Source organism: Lepidochelys olivacea, assembly GCF_965140295.1.
Source record: "Lepidochelys olivacea isolate rLepOli2 genome assembly, chromosome: 2".
Classification (NCBI taxonomy): Eukaryota; Metazoa; Chordata; order Testudines; family Cheloniidae; genus Lepidochelys; species Lepidochelys olivacea.
Window position 1 is genome coordinate 272,226,460 of NC_140412.1, and position 17,232 is coordinate 272,243,691.

Consider the following 17,232-nt stretch of genomic DNA (forward strand, 5'->3'; position numbering starts at 1 on the left):
AGTGCCCTTGTTGCCAAGAAGGCTAGCCGCATATTGGGCTGTATTAGTAGGAGCATTACCAGCAGATCAAGGGAAGTGATTATTCCCCTCTATTTGGCACTGGTGTGGCCACACCTGGAGTATTGCATCCAGTTTTGGTCCCTCCCACTGGAGAAGGGATGTGGACAAATTGGAGATAGTCCAGCGGAGGGCAACGAAAATGAATTAGGGGGCTGGGGCACATGATTTACGAGGAGAGGCTCAGGGAGCTGGGGTTATTTAGTCTGCAGAAGAGAAGAGTGAGTGGGGATTTGATAGCAGCCTTCAACTACCTGAAGGGGGGTTCCAAAGGGTATGGAGCTAGGCTGTTCTCAGTGTTGGCAGATGACAGAACAAGACGCAATGGTCTCAAATTGCAGTGCGGGAGGTCTAGGTTGGATATTAGGAAACACTAGTTCACTAGGAGGGTGATGAAGCACTGAAATGGGTTAATTAAGGAGGTGGTGGAATCTCCATCCTTAGAGGTTTTCAAGGCCCGGCTTGACAAAGCCCTGGCTGCGATGATTTAGTTGGGGATTGGTCCTGCTTTGAGCAGGGGATTGGACTAGATGACCTCCTGAGGTCTCTTCCAACGCTAATATTCTATGATTCTATGAATCTCCCTAACATGGTGGGTTGCCCCTATTATAGGGTTGCCTGAGCCCTAAGTGCCCTCCTTCCATGTCCAAACTTAGCCTTCTCACCCACAAAAATGTTAGAGTACACTTAATCTATAGGCTGGTATGTTCGTGCATATTAATGACATATTCATAACTATTAGAGACCACTAGCTCATCTTCACCTCTGTTATTTCTGTTATAATCAGTTATTTCCATGTTTTTTGTGGTGTACCTGTTAAGTCTGAAACAGGACAGGAACTTGGGTGGCCTTACCTACCAACTTACTTTAACTTGCCTACTTATCTATGTGAAAGGTCACAAACATATATACTGTATGCTTTAGCTCATCAGCACCTGTCTAGGGTAAAGGTCTCGAACAGATGTATGTTAACTTGCCTTAGCTTAACATACAGAATGTTACCTGTAGGTTCCTTCCATTACAGCTAAAATACTCTAATACAAATTGGTAAACCTATTATAATAACAAATAATAAACTTAAATGATTAAACTCATAACAAAATATATATATGCAAGCAAGCAGGCTAGCTTTATAGGCTACAAGCCATACTTGCGTGACTGGCTGGTGCAGGGAAGATATTTTCATCAGTCCTCAGTCTGTGTGCTTCACGCTCTGTTCCAGAGCCTGGGTATGAAAGTCAATTGTGGAGAAAGTGAACTTGGCACCCCCCTATTTCTCCCCCAGTCCAGTGAATCAGATTTCTCAATGTGATCCTGGACTTCACAAGATCCATGCCCTACCTCTCCCAGGACAGCTTCAAGAATGTGCTGGCACCAGTTCTACAGTTAGAATCAAACCCAGATGCAGATGTGTAAGGATGTGTCTCACCACTCTTTGTCATGTGGCCTCCTGTGCCTTTGTGACAAATTCACCTCAATTGCATGCGAGGTTGATTGAGATAGGTTTACAAACTCACCAGATGTCATCTAGACATGCCTCTCTGTGTTCCCTCTACTCATGTCATACCTGAAATTATGGAAGGACCTCGCAAATACCTGCAGAGGGGTCTCCTTCCACCCCAGGACCTTCTTAATAGATGCTTCGCTTTTGGGTTGGGAAATGTGCATGGAAGACCTTGGTGTACAAGACCTATGGACTGCAATGAAAACAAAAATGCACATCAATCTTCTGGAGCTCAGAGCTATGTTCAAAGCATTCAAGTCCATTCTCCAATAAATCAAGGAATAGACAATCCAAATAATGACCGAAAACATGACCACCATAGTCTACATCAACAAGCAGGATGGCATGAGGTTTTTTCCCTCTCTCCCAGGAAACCATCAGACTGAAACTAGTGCAACAGCTGTACTGGGGCAGCCCGGCTTCCCCAGGGGGCAATTTAAAGGGCCTGGGGCTCCCAGCAGTTCTGCCACTACTCCAGGGCTCCGGGGGCTATATAAAGGACTGGAGCAATAGAAGCAGGGGAGCAGCAGGCTCTTTAAATAGCCCCCGGAACCCCGGGCTGCTGCTGCTACCACCCGGTGGGGGGCACTTACCTTACAGGGTGGGCTGGGGTTGGCTCTGACCCCCTCGGCACCATCCCTTCCGCCCTAGGCACCGCCCCTTCTGGGGGCCAGAGCTGGCCCCAGCATACCGGTAAGTCACTGGACTTATTTTCACCCCTGTATATCACATTGGTAGATGTGCAGATGAATGAGCCCCTGATGGTGTGGCTGATGTGGTTAGGTCCTATGATGATGTCCCTTGAATAGATATGCGGACAGAGTTGGCAACAGGGTTTGTTGCAGGGATTGGTTCCTGAGTTAGTTTTTTTGTTGTGTGGTGTGTAGTTGCTGGTGAGTATTTGCTTCAGGTTGGGGGGCTGTCTGTAAGTGAGGACTAGCCTGTCTCCAAAGGTCTGTGAGAGTGAGGGATCATCCTTCAGGATAGGTTGTAAATCCTTGATGATGTGCTGGAGAGGTTTTAGATGGGGGCTGTATGTGATGGCCAGTGGTGTTCTGTTATTTTCCTTGTTGGGCCTGTCCTGTAGTAGGTGACTTTTGGGTACCCTTCTGGCTCTGTCAATCTGTTTCTTCACTTCACCAGGTGGGTACTTTTTTCAGAGTAACAGCCGTGTTAGTCTGTATTCGCAAAAAGAAAAGGAGTACTTGTGGCACCTTAGAGACTAACCAATTTATTTGAGCATGAGCTTTTGTGAGCTACAGCTCACTTCATCGGATGCATACCGTGGAAACTGCAGCAGACTTTATATACACACAGAGAATATGAAACAATACCTCCTCCCACCCCACTGTCCTGCTGGTAATAGCTTATCTAAAGTGATCATCAGGTTGGGCCATTTCCAGCACAAATCCAGGTTTTCTCACCTTCCACCCCCCCACACAAATTCACTCTCCTGCTGGTGATAGCCCATCCAAAGTGACAACTCTTTACACAATGTGCATGATAATCAAGTTGGGGCATTTCCTGCACAAATCCAGGTTCTGTCACCCCCTCACCCCCCTCCCAAAAACCACACACACAAACTCACTATCCTGCTGGTAATAGCTCATCCAAAGTGACCACTCTCCCTACAATGTGCATGATAATCAAGGTGGGCCATTTCCAGCACAAATCCAGGTTTTCTCACACACACCCCACCCCCATACACACACAAACTCACTCTCCTGCTGGTAATAGCTCATCCAAACTGACCACTCTCCAAGTTTAAATCCAAGTTAAACCAGAACATCGTGGGGGGGGGGGGGTAGGAAAAAACAAGGGGAAATAGGCTACCTTGCATAATGACTTAGCCACTCCTAGTCTCTATTTAAGCCTAAATTAATAGTATCCAATTTGCAAATGAATTCCAATTCAGCAGTTTCTCGCTGGAGTCTGGATTTGAAGTTTTTTTGTTTTAAGATAGCGACCTTCATGTCTGTGATTGCATGAGTACTGTAGTTTTAAGAATGCTTGATAGAGATCCTGTAGGTGTTTGTCTCTGTCTGAGGGATTGGAGCAAATGTGATTGTATCTTAGAGCTTGGCTGTAGACAATGGATTGTGTGATGTGGTCTGGATGAAAGCTGGAGGCATGTAGGTAAGTATAGTTGTCAGTAGGTTTCCAGTATAGGGTGCTGTTTATGTGACCATCGCTTATTAGCACTGTAGTGACCAGGAAGTGGGCACTCTTGTGTGGACTGGTCCAGGCTGACGTTGATGGTGGGGTGGAAATTGTTGAAATCCTGGTGGAATTCCTCAAGGGCCTCCTTCCCCTGGGTCCATATGATGAAGATGTCATCAATGCAGCACAAGTTGAGTAGGGGTGCTAGGGGACGAGAGCTGAGGAAGCGTTGTTCTGAGTCAGCCATAAAAATGTTGGCATACTGTGGGGCTATGTGGGTACCCATAGCAGTGCCGCTGACTTGAAGGTATAAATTGTCCCCAAATGTGAAATAGTTGTGGGTGAGGACAAAGTCACAAAGTTCAGCCACCAGGTTTGCCGTGACATTATTGGGGATACTGTTCCTGACAGCTTGTAGTCCATCTTTGTGTGGAAAGTTGGTGTAGAGAGCTTCTCCATCCATGGTGGCCAGGATGCTGTTTTCAGGAACATCACCAATGGATTGTAGTTTCCTCAGGAAGTCAGTGGTGTCTCGAAGATAGCTGGGAGTGCTGGTAGCATAGGGCCTGAGGAGGGAGTCTACATAGCCAGACAATCCTGCTGTCAGGGTGCCAATGCCCGAGATGGTGGGGCGTCCAGGATTCCCAGGCTTATGGATCTTGGGTAGCAGATAGAATACCCCTGGTCGGGTCTCTAGGGGTGTGTCTGTGTAGATTTGTTCCTCTGCTTCTTCAGAGAGTTTCTTGAGTAGATGGTGTAGTTTCTTTTAGTAACCTTCAGTGGGATCAGAGAGTAATGGCCTGTAGAATGTGGTGTCAGAGAGTTGCCTAGCAGCCTCTCGTTCATATTTCGACCTATTCATGATGACTACAGCACCTCCTTTATCAGCCTTTTTGATTATAATGCCAGAGTTGCTTCTGAGGCTGTGGATGGCGTTGTGTTCTGCACAGCTGAGGTTATAGGGAAAGTGATGCTGCTTTTCCACAATTTCAGCCCGTGCTCATCGGTGAAAGCATTCTATGTAGAAGTCCAGTCTGTTGTTTCGACCTTCAGGAGGAGTCCACGCAGAATCCTTTTTGTAGCATTGGTAGGAAGGTTTCTGTCGGTTAGTGTGCTGTTCAGCAGTGTGGTGGAAATATTCCTTGAGTCAGAGACGGTGAAAGTAGGATTCTAGGTCGCTGCAGAACTGTATGATGTCAATGGGGGTGGTGGGGCAGAAGGAGAGGCCCCGAGATAGGACAGGCTCTTCTGCTGGGCTAAGAGTATAGCTGGATAGATTAACAATATTGTTGAGTGAGTTAAGGGTACCACTATTGTGGGCCCTTGTGCTTTAGTGTTTTCCTGCATCAGTGCCTATATTTGTTGCTTTGTTTTAATAGAGACAATTCTATTTACATATTTATATAGCATCTTTCATCCAGAAAGATCCCAAAATATCTTAACAGACTTGGCAAACTGGCTCACTGTCCACAGGGATCACTGAATCCTCCAGTGAAATAAGTTAGTTCTTGACAGTGCATGCTTCACACTATCCAACAGTTCAGGACAGGATGTGAAAAAGAATTCTGTATCTAGGTGAAGTGTAGGAGCAGTCAGGAAAGCAGAACATGGCCAAGACATCAGAGTTAACATGCTTATTCTGGGGAAAGATGCCTTGGGATTCTTAATAACTGTAATTTGTCAAAATGACAGTTCTGTGTTTCATATGAATTACAGATGGGCTAAAGAGGATAAACTCAGACACACTGTGGCTTGGGGACACGTAAATACAAGAATGTCCATATTATTTCTTCTACTTTTCAGATTCATGAGACAATTGAATCTATAAACCAGCTAAAGATACAACGTGATTTCATGCTGAGTTTCTCTAAAGATCCCAAAGGATACATTCAAGATCTTCTCCGATCCCAGAGCAGGGATCTCAAGGTGAGCAGGGCATTCTGGGAGGGAAGAGGAGTCAGTCAAGCATGGGCTTGAGCTGTGCAGTTTCAGATTCATAAATTCCAAGGACAGAAGGGACCATTGTGATCATCTAGTTTGGCTTCCCGTATAACACAGGCCATAGAACTTCCCCAAAATAATTCCTAGAGCAGATCTTTTAGAAAAATTGTAATGTGAGATAAGTGTTTGTAGCTCACAAAGGTTTCAACAAATATTTTTCATTGGTTCTGATCCATGTAGCTTTACTAAAAAGATTTGTGAAGTATTTTATTTGCTATTTTGAGCACCTGCGAGCATGGTAGGTGCTTTGCCATGCAAATCCCCCTTTATGACTCACCTTTGCCTTGATTTGTACAAAAAGCTGCCAGGTGATAATGACTAGTTAGAGGGCAAGTCTGACTACTGTTTATAATGAAAAATACTTCATTTATTTTGTCCACCTATTGTGTTTTCACCTTGGTCCAGGGACTGTCTTTTATTTCATGACCCAACACAATGAAGTTTTGATCCTTGACTGGGAACTCTAGGTTTTATTGCAGTACAATAATGAATAATAATGGTTCACAGAAACAAATAAAGACACTTTCCCTTCCCTTCAGAAGTCCTGAATGCAGATGTGTATTTGAGTTGTCTGCATGGAGTTGATAACTAAACTGCTATGATCAGACCCTGGACTTCAGGAAAGCAGACTTCGACTCCCTCAGGGAATGGATGGCCAGGATCCCCTGGGGGACTAACTTGAAGGGGAAAGGAGTCCAGGAGAGCTGGCTGTATTTCAAGGAATCCCTGTTGAGGTTACAGGGACAAACCATCCCAATGAGTCGAAAGAATAGTAAATATGGCAGGCGACCAGCTTGGCTTAATGGTGAAATCCTAGCGGATCTTAAACATAAAAAAGAAGCTTACAAGAAGTGGAAGGTTGGACATATGACCAGGGAAGAGTATAAAAATATTGCTCAGGCATGTAGGAATGATATCAGGAGGGCCAAATCGCACCTGGAGCTGCAGCTAGCCAGAGATGTCAAGAGTAACAAGAAGGGTTTCTTCAGGTATGTTGGCAACAAGAAGAAAGCCAAGGAATGTGTGGGCCCCTTACTGAATGAGGGAGGCAACCTAGTGACAGAGGATGTGGAAAAAGCTAATGTACTCAATGCTTTTTTTGCCTCTGTCTTCACTAACAAGGTCAGCTCCCAGACTGCTGCGCTGGGCATCACAAAATGGGGAAGAGATGGCCAGCCCTCTGTGGAGATAGAGGTGGTTAGGGACTATTTAGAAAAGCTGGACGTGCACAAGTCCATGGGGCCGGACGAGTTGCATCCGAGAGTGCTGAAGGAATTGGCGGCTGTGATTGCAGAGCCATTGGCCATTATCTTTGAAAACTCGTGGCGAACCGGGGAAGTCCCGGATGACTGGAAAAAGGCTAATGTAGTGCCAATCTTTAAAAAAGGGAAGAAGGAGGATCCTGGGAACTACAGGCCAGTCAGCCTCACCTCAGTCCCTGGAAAAATCATGGAGCAGGTCCTCAAAGAATCAATCCTGAAGCACTTGCATGAGAGGAAAGTGATCAGGAACAGCCAGCAGATGACAGAACGAGGAGTAATGGTCTCAAGTTGCAGTGGGGGAGGTTTAGATTGGATATTAGGAAAAACTTTTTCACTAAGAGGGTGGTGAAACACTGGAATGCGTTACCTAGAATCTCCTTCCTTAGAGGTTTTTAAGGTCAGGCTTGACAAAGCCCTGGCTGGGATGATTTAACTGGGAATTGGTCCTGCTTCAAGCAGGGGGTTGGACTAGATGACCTTCTGGGGTCCCTTCCAACCCTGATATTCTATGATGATTCTATAGGCTGAGAAAGTGCAGAATGGTGGTAGAATGTGCCTTTGGATGTTTAAAAGGGCACTGGTGCTGTTTGCTGAGTAGGTTAGACCTCAGCGAAAGCAATATTCCCATTGTTATTGGTGCTTGCTGTGTGCTCCATAATATCTGTGAGAATAAGGGGGAGACGTTCATGGTGAGGTGGGAAGATTGAGGCAAATCACCGGGTGGCCAATTTTGAACAGCCAGACACCAGGGCAATTAGAAGAGCACACCGAGGTGCGCTGCGCATCAGAGAGGCTTTCAAAAACAGTTTCATGACTGACCAGGCTACGGTGTGACAGTTTTGTGTGTTTGTCCTTGATGCAAAGCCACCCCCTGTGGTGAATGAACTGTAAGCCAGTCCCGCCCCCTTTGACCACAGCTGGCACAGGAAATAAAGTCCCTGTTGTTCTGAATCCATTCATTCATCTCCTCCTGTGTGTTCCGATCACGCTATCTGTATGCTTTCCTGGCTTTTGCCACCGAATGCCTCCATGCATTCAGCTGTGCCCTATCAGTGCGGGAGGACTGCACGAACTCTGAAAACATATCATCGCAAGTGTGTTTTTTTCACCTTCTGATCTGCTCAGGGTTGGAGTTGATACGGGGAGCATAGAAACATTTTCAGCTGAAGTGGGGGAGAAAAGGGAAAGTAGAATTTAAGAAAATGCATTTCTGAGAACAAAAGGGAGACTCTTTCACAGTGAATCAAGCAATTCACAGCAGACAACACATGTGTTTTAGGTACAAGGTTGCATTTTGCTTTTTATATTGAGCACCTGCCAGTATGGTGACACATCACACATGGCTGGGCAACAGAATTCTGTTTCCAGGCAGCCATGGTAAGCCAAAGGGTACGTGGGGTTGGCTTCTTCCGCTTTCATAACGTGTGGGAATGGTTTCAAACTGCAGCGCACCCTCCGTTCCCATAGCAACCAATGCCGGTTGGATTTGCCGTTTAAAAGGAGGGGCTGCAGTTTTGGGGTGGATGTGTAGCACACCCCTCCCCCCTGCATGGCTGTTCTCCAGGATGATCCCTTTTAGCCAAGTGCAAACAGCCCAGCATGACCGGGGTCTAATGTGCCAGGGATCACCAAGGAGGGCTTACTGTTCCCTTACAAAAAGTCCCCTGTTTCAACCAGGTGACCGTGAATGATATCACTCTCCTGAGGCTGACACAGAAAGATAAAGACCGAATGTTGCATGAACACGACCAAAACCCAGGACCATTCGTTGCCATGCTTTGTGCTGCAATGATTCCAGACTACATGCTATTGGCTTGGAATGGTAAAATGTCCTACCTCGGAGGACGAAATAAGGCAGCCCTCCCCAGAAACCTTCTGCAAAGACTTGCAGAGTACCTCCAGGAGAGCTTCATGGAGATGTCCCTAGAGGATTCCTACTACATCCCCAGACATATTAACAGATTTTTCCTATAGCTGTACTGGCTGCAAATGCATCCCAATTGTTCAGGGCAAATCAAACATTAAACACAATTGCTTTTAACACCTATAGTTTAGTTACAAATATGCACTCACCAGAGGTGCCTTCTCCGCCTTCAGGGTCTGGGAACAATATGCCCTGGGAGGTATTGGCTCCAGGATGATGAAACGATCCTGGGTGCTGGGGAGAACAGATTCTCCACTTACCTGCTATGCATTCTCCTTCTCCTCCTCTTCCTCATCCACAAAAACCTCCTCCGTGTTGTGTGAGGCTGCCACCTTGCAGGTGTCCACAGACAGTCATGGGGTAGTGGTAGGGTCTAGGTCTCCCCCTAGAATGGCATGCAGCTGATCATAGAAGCGGTATGTCTAGGGCTCTGACCCTGAGCTACTGTTTGCCTCCTTTGTCTTTTGCTAGGCTTGCCTGAGCTCCTTAATTTTCACGCGGCACTGCTGTGTGTCCCTGGTGTAGCCTCTGTCCACCATACCCTGTGTAATTTTGGTATATATATCAGCATTTCTTCTGGTGGATTGGAGTTCTGCCTGCAGAGATTCTTTTCCCCATACAGCAATCCGCTCCAGTGTCTCTCGTTCGCTCCATGCTGGAGCTCGTTTGCAATTCTGGGACTGCATGGTCACCTGTTCTGCTGAGCTTGCCACGCTGACCAAACAGGAAATGTTTCAGAGTAACAGCCATGTTAGTCTGTATCCGCAAAAAGAAAAGGAATACTTGTGGCACCTTAGAGACTCAAATAAATGCTCAAATAAATTTGTTAGTCTCTAAGGTGCCACAAGTACTCCTTTTCTTCAAACAGGAAATGAAATTCAAAAGTTCCCAGTGCTTTTCCTGTGTACCTGGCTAGTGTATCAGAGTTGAAAGTGCTGTCCAGAGCGGTCACATTGGAGCACTCTGGGATAGCTCCCGGAGGCCAATACCATCAAATTGCACAGTGCTGCGTCTACATTACCCCAAATTCGACCCAGGAAGGTTGATTTTAGCACTACTCCCCTCGTTGGGGAGGAGTACAGCAATCCATTTTAAGAGCCCTTTAGGTTGGCGGAACGGGGTTGGTTGTGTAGGCGCATTCCTTATAAAATCAACCTAACATGGCTAAATTAGACCTAACCTCATAGTGTAGACCAGGCCGTAGTTAAAACACCCTAATCCCCAGAGTAGAGAGTGCTAGGTTGATGGAAGAATTCTTTCATTGACCTAGCTAACACCTCTCAGGGAGGTGGATTACATACAGTGATGGAAGACCAACTCTCATCACTGTAGTAAGTGTCTACACTGAAACACTACAGTGGTGCAGCTGTGACACTAGTTTTTTAAGTCTGGACATAGCCTTATCCTTTGCTTCTCTGTGTTAACTTAAAGAACTTCCTGATGCTGTGTTCCAGGATGCAACTAGGAGTATCCCAGTTGACTAATAAACCCTAGTCTGTTTTTGAGAAGGCTGCATGGAGCTGCAGCAGATACTTGCTGAAGTGCATTGATCTCTGAAGAGGGTAAAAGTCTCTTAAAAGGAATGTGCTTTAGCCAGACTAGCTGGGCAAAGCTTAAGGTGAGAAGTGGGAGTGCTGGAGCCTGGCAGCACAGTCTAGGAGACATTGAGACCATGCAGTTTATCCTTATGGAAAAGTGTAAACCCTTGGGGGTTTTGCACACTGATGGGGTCCTCCCAGGTGACTATGTACAAGCCAGGGCATAGCATGGATTCTGTGCATTAGTGACAATATGCAATGCACTAAATGTCCCCTGCCTTGTTCTGTAACAACAGTTATATTTGCTCAGCTTTTCAAAGCAGTGCAGGGGATTTGGTCATTGCTTTTAATGACTTAAAGTCCCCTGCACTGCTTTGAAAATCTCAACCATTTTAAGATTTTTCTTTCCCCGTTAATTGTTCAAATCTTTTTATATTTTCTTGCAGATATTGAAAAAGTACCTCAAGTTTTTGGCCAATTTTGAGCCTTCAGTTTTCTCCCCTTTCCTAATTTATTAATTGACTGACTTTCTCCATAGCAGTTCTTTCCATGTTGGGAAATGGAGTGGGCTCAGGAGAGATATGGATATTGGATAAAGACAGCACTTTAGTAAGCATTTTTGGTTAAGATCCTGACAATTTAATGCTGGTGAGGAAGCCACGTAGACATTGCTGGGACACTTTGACTCCAGGTATGTTGGAGGGTTACATGCAGATTATAAGAAATGTGCTAAGGAATTGTTGCATCTTTGTCACAGGTGATGACTGATGTGGTTGGGAACCCTGAGGAGGAGCGTAGAGCTGAATTTTATCATGAGCCCTGGTCCCAGGAGGCTGTTAGCAGATATTTCTACTGCAAGGTAAGGAGGAAATGTAACTTAGCCTGCTTGTGGCATGCATGCTGGCTAACTGGGCATGGGCAGAGTGAATCCTCCTGCCTGCTGATTGATGATGTGTGAATCTGCAGAATTGTACAGACTTATAATTTTTATTCTTTCAGATCCAACAGCGCCGGCAGGAACTGGAACAGTCTCTGGGAGTGCGTAACACATAAACTTTATTTACAGTCTCCCATTGGCATCATGAACCTAGAGCCAGTGGACGTCTAAGTGTTACTTAGCTCACTGTTACACATGGACTTGCTTAATGACTGGACAAGAATGTGCCATCAGCAACACCAGTCACAACACCAGCTTTAGCGTGACCCCTGAAAATCCTGCTAATGTGAGTGTCTCAAACCATTCCAGGCCGGAGAGGGCGCAAGATTTCTATTCCCCATAGAGGTGTCCATATTAATAAGGATTAAATGTTCATCCATCTACTTGCATCATTGAGTTTTAGTAGAAAGTTCAGACACTACACAACAAACTTATTGGACTATACCATATATTCATGGGTCGGGGGGGGGGGATGCTAGATGTTACAGGAGACTGTGGATGTGGAGAAACAAAGGCAGTTCTCATTCTTCGTGGTTTCAGCTGTGATCTGAGAGTCTCCTATGACAACTTTCTGCACTGATAATTCCCTGAAAATGGACAAAATGTTCTACCAGCTGTGGAATCATTCAGTTACCCAAACACAGCTTCCATTCCAACTGGAACTGACCAAGGGGCTGCCCTCCCCCATGGGAGAGAGAGATTTCTGTCCATTAAGTGACAAAACATCTAAAAGGAAGAGGTACAGTCAGGCCATTCATTCTGCAAGACCTTGTCCCCTTGAGTGAAAGATGGAGTGAAGTCCGTTTCACCACACAAGCCAAGAACTCATCATGATGCTCAAATCTGCAATGCCGAGACGAATATAACTGCCTCTATGATAAGAAAACTGCCAGTGGTATCATTGGAGCCAGTAGTGGTGAGGTTGGAGCCAAAAGGAAGCATTCTGGGAAAGTGGAAATGACCTAGTGGTGCTTTGTGTTTATTACTGCTTTAGCTGCAGTTAGTATTACTGGAAGGCTACAATGTAAGGTATCTGATTTCATTACCTTTGTGCTGTGCTGGCTGTAACATAAGGAACAGTGCTCAAGAGATGTTTCCTCCTGATCACTGAAGTGCTGCAGAGTCCAAGATGTGCAACTTCATAGCATGTAAGAAAATTGCAGTGACTTCTCTTCTCTGACTCCATGGATGAACCCTATGTTTCAACCACAGATGTAGAACCTATACCAGAAAAAACTTTCAGCCCCTTTATTTAATCTGTAACTGTACTTCAGGATGCTGCTTGGTTACAAGCACTATCTGCCACAGTCAAGTTCCAGCAGTAGAGATTAAGAACTCCTAGAAAAAACAACTTCCTTCGAGAAGTATAGGAGATCCAGGCTATGAAAATTACAACCTATTAAACAGCCAAGAGGCAGGGAGTAGTGGCACATGCCCACTCCTTGAACCCTGAATCTATGTTGCACCCAAGTCAGTCTGTAATAATAACCCAACATGATTCCCAGCCCAAAAAGCAGTTGCCAAAGTTGAATGAATGACATATTGATGATTGATAAATCAAACTCCTCTTCTGGGATACTCCTACTTGCATCCTTTTCTTCACTCTCATGCAAGGAAAAATAAGTTCAGGTTTGTAGTGCACTGTTCTTCTCAACAATGTAGTTTGTTTTAATATTGCTATCTCCTCCTCTGTCATCTTTGCAGGTCTTCCCTGTTGGGGAATTGTCCTCTTCTGGCGTACTCCTGAGTTTCCTTTGTCCAATTCTGGAAGGGGACATCCATGTCTCTTCATTTAACCTCTCTGCTTTTGTATACCATAGTTTTCACTCTGACCTTTGTGTTCAGAGACCTGTTTGAGCATTTGAATTTGGATTGTGATGATGTACCAGTCAGTACTATCTTATAAATTCATTTGGTGTGAGACAGATCCCTGCTTTGTCCTGGATAGTGAGGCCTTTTATTGTAAATGGGGGAGCACACTCCTCAATGCTTGGGCTAAACCGTTTCAATGTTAAAACCACTCCAGTCCTGCAGTCTTAAGCTAAGGCTAGAGTGGGAATGTGAGGTTCCTGGGATGGGAAAGATATTCAGCTCTCATTTACTCCATTAACCTGACCACAGGCAAAACATTCTGAGGGGAAACAGAGTGAGTTATCTGCAACTGTGCTTCCATATTTATTAGGCTGCTGTATCAGTTGTGTGCATGCTATCCAGTGTGTAGGCTCTTTTCAGCACATGTTAAACAGAGCAGCTACATTTAGAGGATGGGTTCAGTCTCCAGTAGTAAGAAATACATAAATAATACTAGTTTGTTTGTGTGAGGAAAGGAAGAGCAGAGGCTGGGGCATAGGTATGCAGCACATAGAATCATAGAATAATAGAGTTGGAAGGGACCTCTGGAGGCCATCTAGTCCAACCCCCTGCCCAGAGCAGGACCAATCCCAACTAAATCATACCAGCCAGGGCTTTGTTAAGCCTGACCTTAAAAACTTCTAAGGAAGGGGATTCCACCACCTCCCTAGGTAACGCATTCCAGTGTTTCACCACCCTCCTAGTGAAAAAGTTTTTCCTAATATCTAACCTAAACCTCCCCCACTGCAACTTGAGACCATTACTCCTTGTTCTGTCATCTGCTATCACTGAAAATAGTCTAGATCCATCCTCTTTGGATCCACCTTTCAGGTAGTTAAAAGCAGCTATCAGATCCCCCCTCATTCTTCTCTTCCGTAGACCAAACAATCCCAGTTCATAGAATCATAGAATATCAGGGTTGGAAGGGACCTCAGGAGGTCATCTAGTCCAACCCCCTGCTCAAAGCAGGACCAATCCCCAATTAAATCATCCCAGCCAGGGCTTTTGTCAAGCCTGACCTTAAAAACTTCTAAGGAAGGAGATTCTACCACCTCCCTAGGTAACGCATTCCAGTGTTTCACCACCCTCCTAGTGAAAAAGTTTTTCCTAATATCTAACCTAAACCTCCCCCACTGCAACTTGAGACCATTACTCCTTGTCCTGTCATCTGCTATCACTGAGAATAGTCTAGATCCATCCTCTTTGGATCCACCTTTCAGGTAGTTAAAAGCAGCTATCAGATCCCCCCTCATTCTTCTCTTCTGCAGACTAAACAATCCCAGTTCCCTCAGCCTCTCCTCATAAGTCATGTGTTCCAGACCCCTAATCATTCTTGTTGCCCTCCGCTGGACTCTCTCCAATTTCTCCACATCCTTCTTGTAGTGTGGGGCCCAAAACTGGACACAGTACTCCAGATGAGGCCTCACCAATGTCGAATAGAGGGGGACGATGACGTCCCTCAATCTGCTCGCTATGCCCCTACTTATACATCCCAAAATGCCATTGGCCTTCTTGGCAACAAGGGCACACTGCTGACTCATATCCAGCTTCTCGTCCACTGTCACCCCTAATGTCACTGTCATTAAGGGGCCCACACTTTCCTTGGCTTTCTTCTTGTTGCCAACATACCTGAAGAAACCCTTCTTGTTACTCTTGACATCTCTCGCTAGCGCAGCTCCAGGTGCGATTTGGCCCTCCTGATTTCATTCCTACATGCCCGAGCAATATTTTTATACTCTTCCCTGGTCATATGTTCAACCTTCCACTTCTTGTAAGCTTCTTTTTTATGTTTAAGATCCACTAGGATTTCACCGTTAAACCAAGCTGGTCGCCTGCTATATTTACTATTCTTTTGACACATCGGGATAGTTTGTCCCTGTAACCTCAACAGGGATTCCTTGAAATACTGCCAGCTCTCCTGGACACCTTTCCCCTTCATGTTAGTCCCCCAGTGGATCCTACCCATCCGTTCCCTGAGGGAGTCGAAGTCTGCTTTCCTGAAGTCCAGGGTCCGTATCCTACTGCTTACCTTTCTTCCCTGTGTCAGGATCCTGAACTCAACCAACTCATGGTCACTGCCTCCCAGATTCCCATCCACTTTTGCTTCCCCCACTAATTCTTCCCAGTTTGTGAGCAGCAGGTCAAGAAAAGCTCCCCCCCAGTTGGCTCCTCTAGCACTTGCACCAGGAAATTGTCCCCTACGCTTTCCAAAAACTTCCTGGATTGTCTGTGCACCGCTGTATTGCTCTCCCAGCAGATATCAGGAAAATTAAAGTCACCCATGAGAACCAGGGCGTGCGATCTAGTAGCTTCTGCGAGCTGCCAGAAGAAAGCCTCGTCCACCTCATCCCCCTGGTCCGGTGGTCTATAGCAGACTCCCACTACTATATCACTCTTGTTGCTCACACTTCTAAACTTAATCCAGAGACACTCAGGTTTTTCTGCAGTTTTGTACCGGAGCTCTGAGCAGTCATACTGCTCCCTTACATACAGTGCTACTCCCTCACCTTTTCTGCCCTGCCTGTCCTTCCTGAACAGTTTATAACCATCCATGACAGTACTCCAGTCATGTGAGTTATCCCACCAAGTCTCTGTTATTCCAATCACGTCATAATTCTTTGACATCACCAGGACCTCCAGTTCTCCCTGCTTGTTTCCAAGGCTTTGTGCAATTGTATATAAGCACTTGAGATAACCTGCTGATCGCCCCTCATTCTCAGTATGAGGCAGGAGCCCTCCCCTCACAGACATTCCTGCCTGTACTTCCTCCCGGTATCCCACTTTCCCACTTACCACAGGGCTTTGGTCTCCTTCCCCCGGTGAACCTAGTTCCCTCAGCCTCTCCTCGTAAGTCATTTGTTCCAGTCCCCTAATCATTTTTGTTGCCCTTCGCTGGACTCTCTCCAATTTTTCCATATCCTTCTTGTAGTGTGGGGCCCAAAACTGGACACAGTACTCCAGATGAGGCCTCACCAATGTCGAATAGAGGGGAACGATCACGTCCCTCGATCTGCTGGCAGAGAACATGTGCCAGAGAACTTTAGAATCATAGAATCATAGAATCATAGAATATCAGGGTTGGAAGGGACCCCAGAAGGTCATCTAGTCCAACCCCCTGCTCAAAGCAGGACCAATTCCCAGTTAAATCATCCCAGCCAGGGCTTTGTGAAGCCTGACCTTAAAAACCTCTAAGGAAGGAGATTCTACCACCTCTCTAGGTAACGCATTCCAGTGTTTCACCACCCTCTTAGTGAAAAAGTTTTTCCTAATATCCAATCTAAACCTCCCCCACTGCAACTTGAGACCATTACTCCTCGTTCTGTCATCTGCTACCATTGAGAACAGTCTAGAGCCATCCTCTTTGGAACCCCCTTTCAGGTAGTTGAAAGCAGCTATCAAATCCCCCCTCATTCTTCTCTTCTGCAGGCTAAACAATCCCAGCTCCCTCAGCCTCTCCTCATAACTCATGTGTTCCAGTCCCCTAATCATTTTTGTTGCCCTTCGCTGGACTCTCTCCAATTTATCCACATCCTTCTTGAAGTGTGGGGCCCAAAACTGGACACAGTACTCCAGATGAGGCCTCACCAATGTCGAATAGAGGGGAACGATCACGTCCCTCGATCTGCTCGCTATGCCCCTACTTATACATCCCAAAATGCCATTGGCCTTCTTGGCAACAAGGGCACACTGCTGACTCATATCCAGCTTCTCGTCCACTGTCACCCCTAGGTCCTTTTCCGCAGAACTGCTGCCTAGCCATTCGGTCCCTAGTCTGTAGCTGTGCATTGGGTTCTTCCGTCCTAAGTGCAGGACCCTGCACTTATCCTTATTGAACCTCATCAGATTCCTTTTGGCCCAATCTTCCAATTGGTCTAGGTCCTTCTGTATCCTATCCCTCCCCTCCAGCGTATCTACCACTCCTCCCAGTTTAGTATCATCCGCAAATTTGCTGAGAGTGCAATCCACACCATCCTCCAGATCATTTATGAAGATATTGA

The 17,232-nt window shown here is 45.9% G+C and overlaps 1 protein-coding gene across 5 annotated transcripts in view; it reads left to right on the top strand.

Moving 5' to 3' along the window:
* Positions 1-16,518, top strand: part of SMARCD3 (SWI/SNF related BAF chromatin remodeling complex subunit D3) — a 229,261-nt gene extending 212,743 nt beyond the window's left edge. For all 5 annotated transcript variants that reach the window (XM_084621529.1, XM_084621528.1, XM_084621530.1 and 2 more), the window contains 3 exons: positions 5,525-5,647; positions 11,204-11,305; positions 11,446-16,518. In XM_084621529.1, coding sequence (XP_084477655.1) covers positions 5,525-5,647; positions 11,204-11,305; positions 11,446-11,499 — 279 coding nt within the window. In that variant the 3' untranslated portion in view covers positions 11,500-16,518. The remainder of the gene's footprint in view (positions 1-5,524; positions 5,648-11,203; positions 11,306-11,445) is intronic.
* The last annotated feature ends 714 nt before the right edge of the window (positions 16,519-17,232 follow it).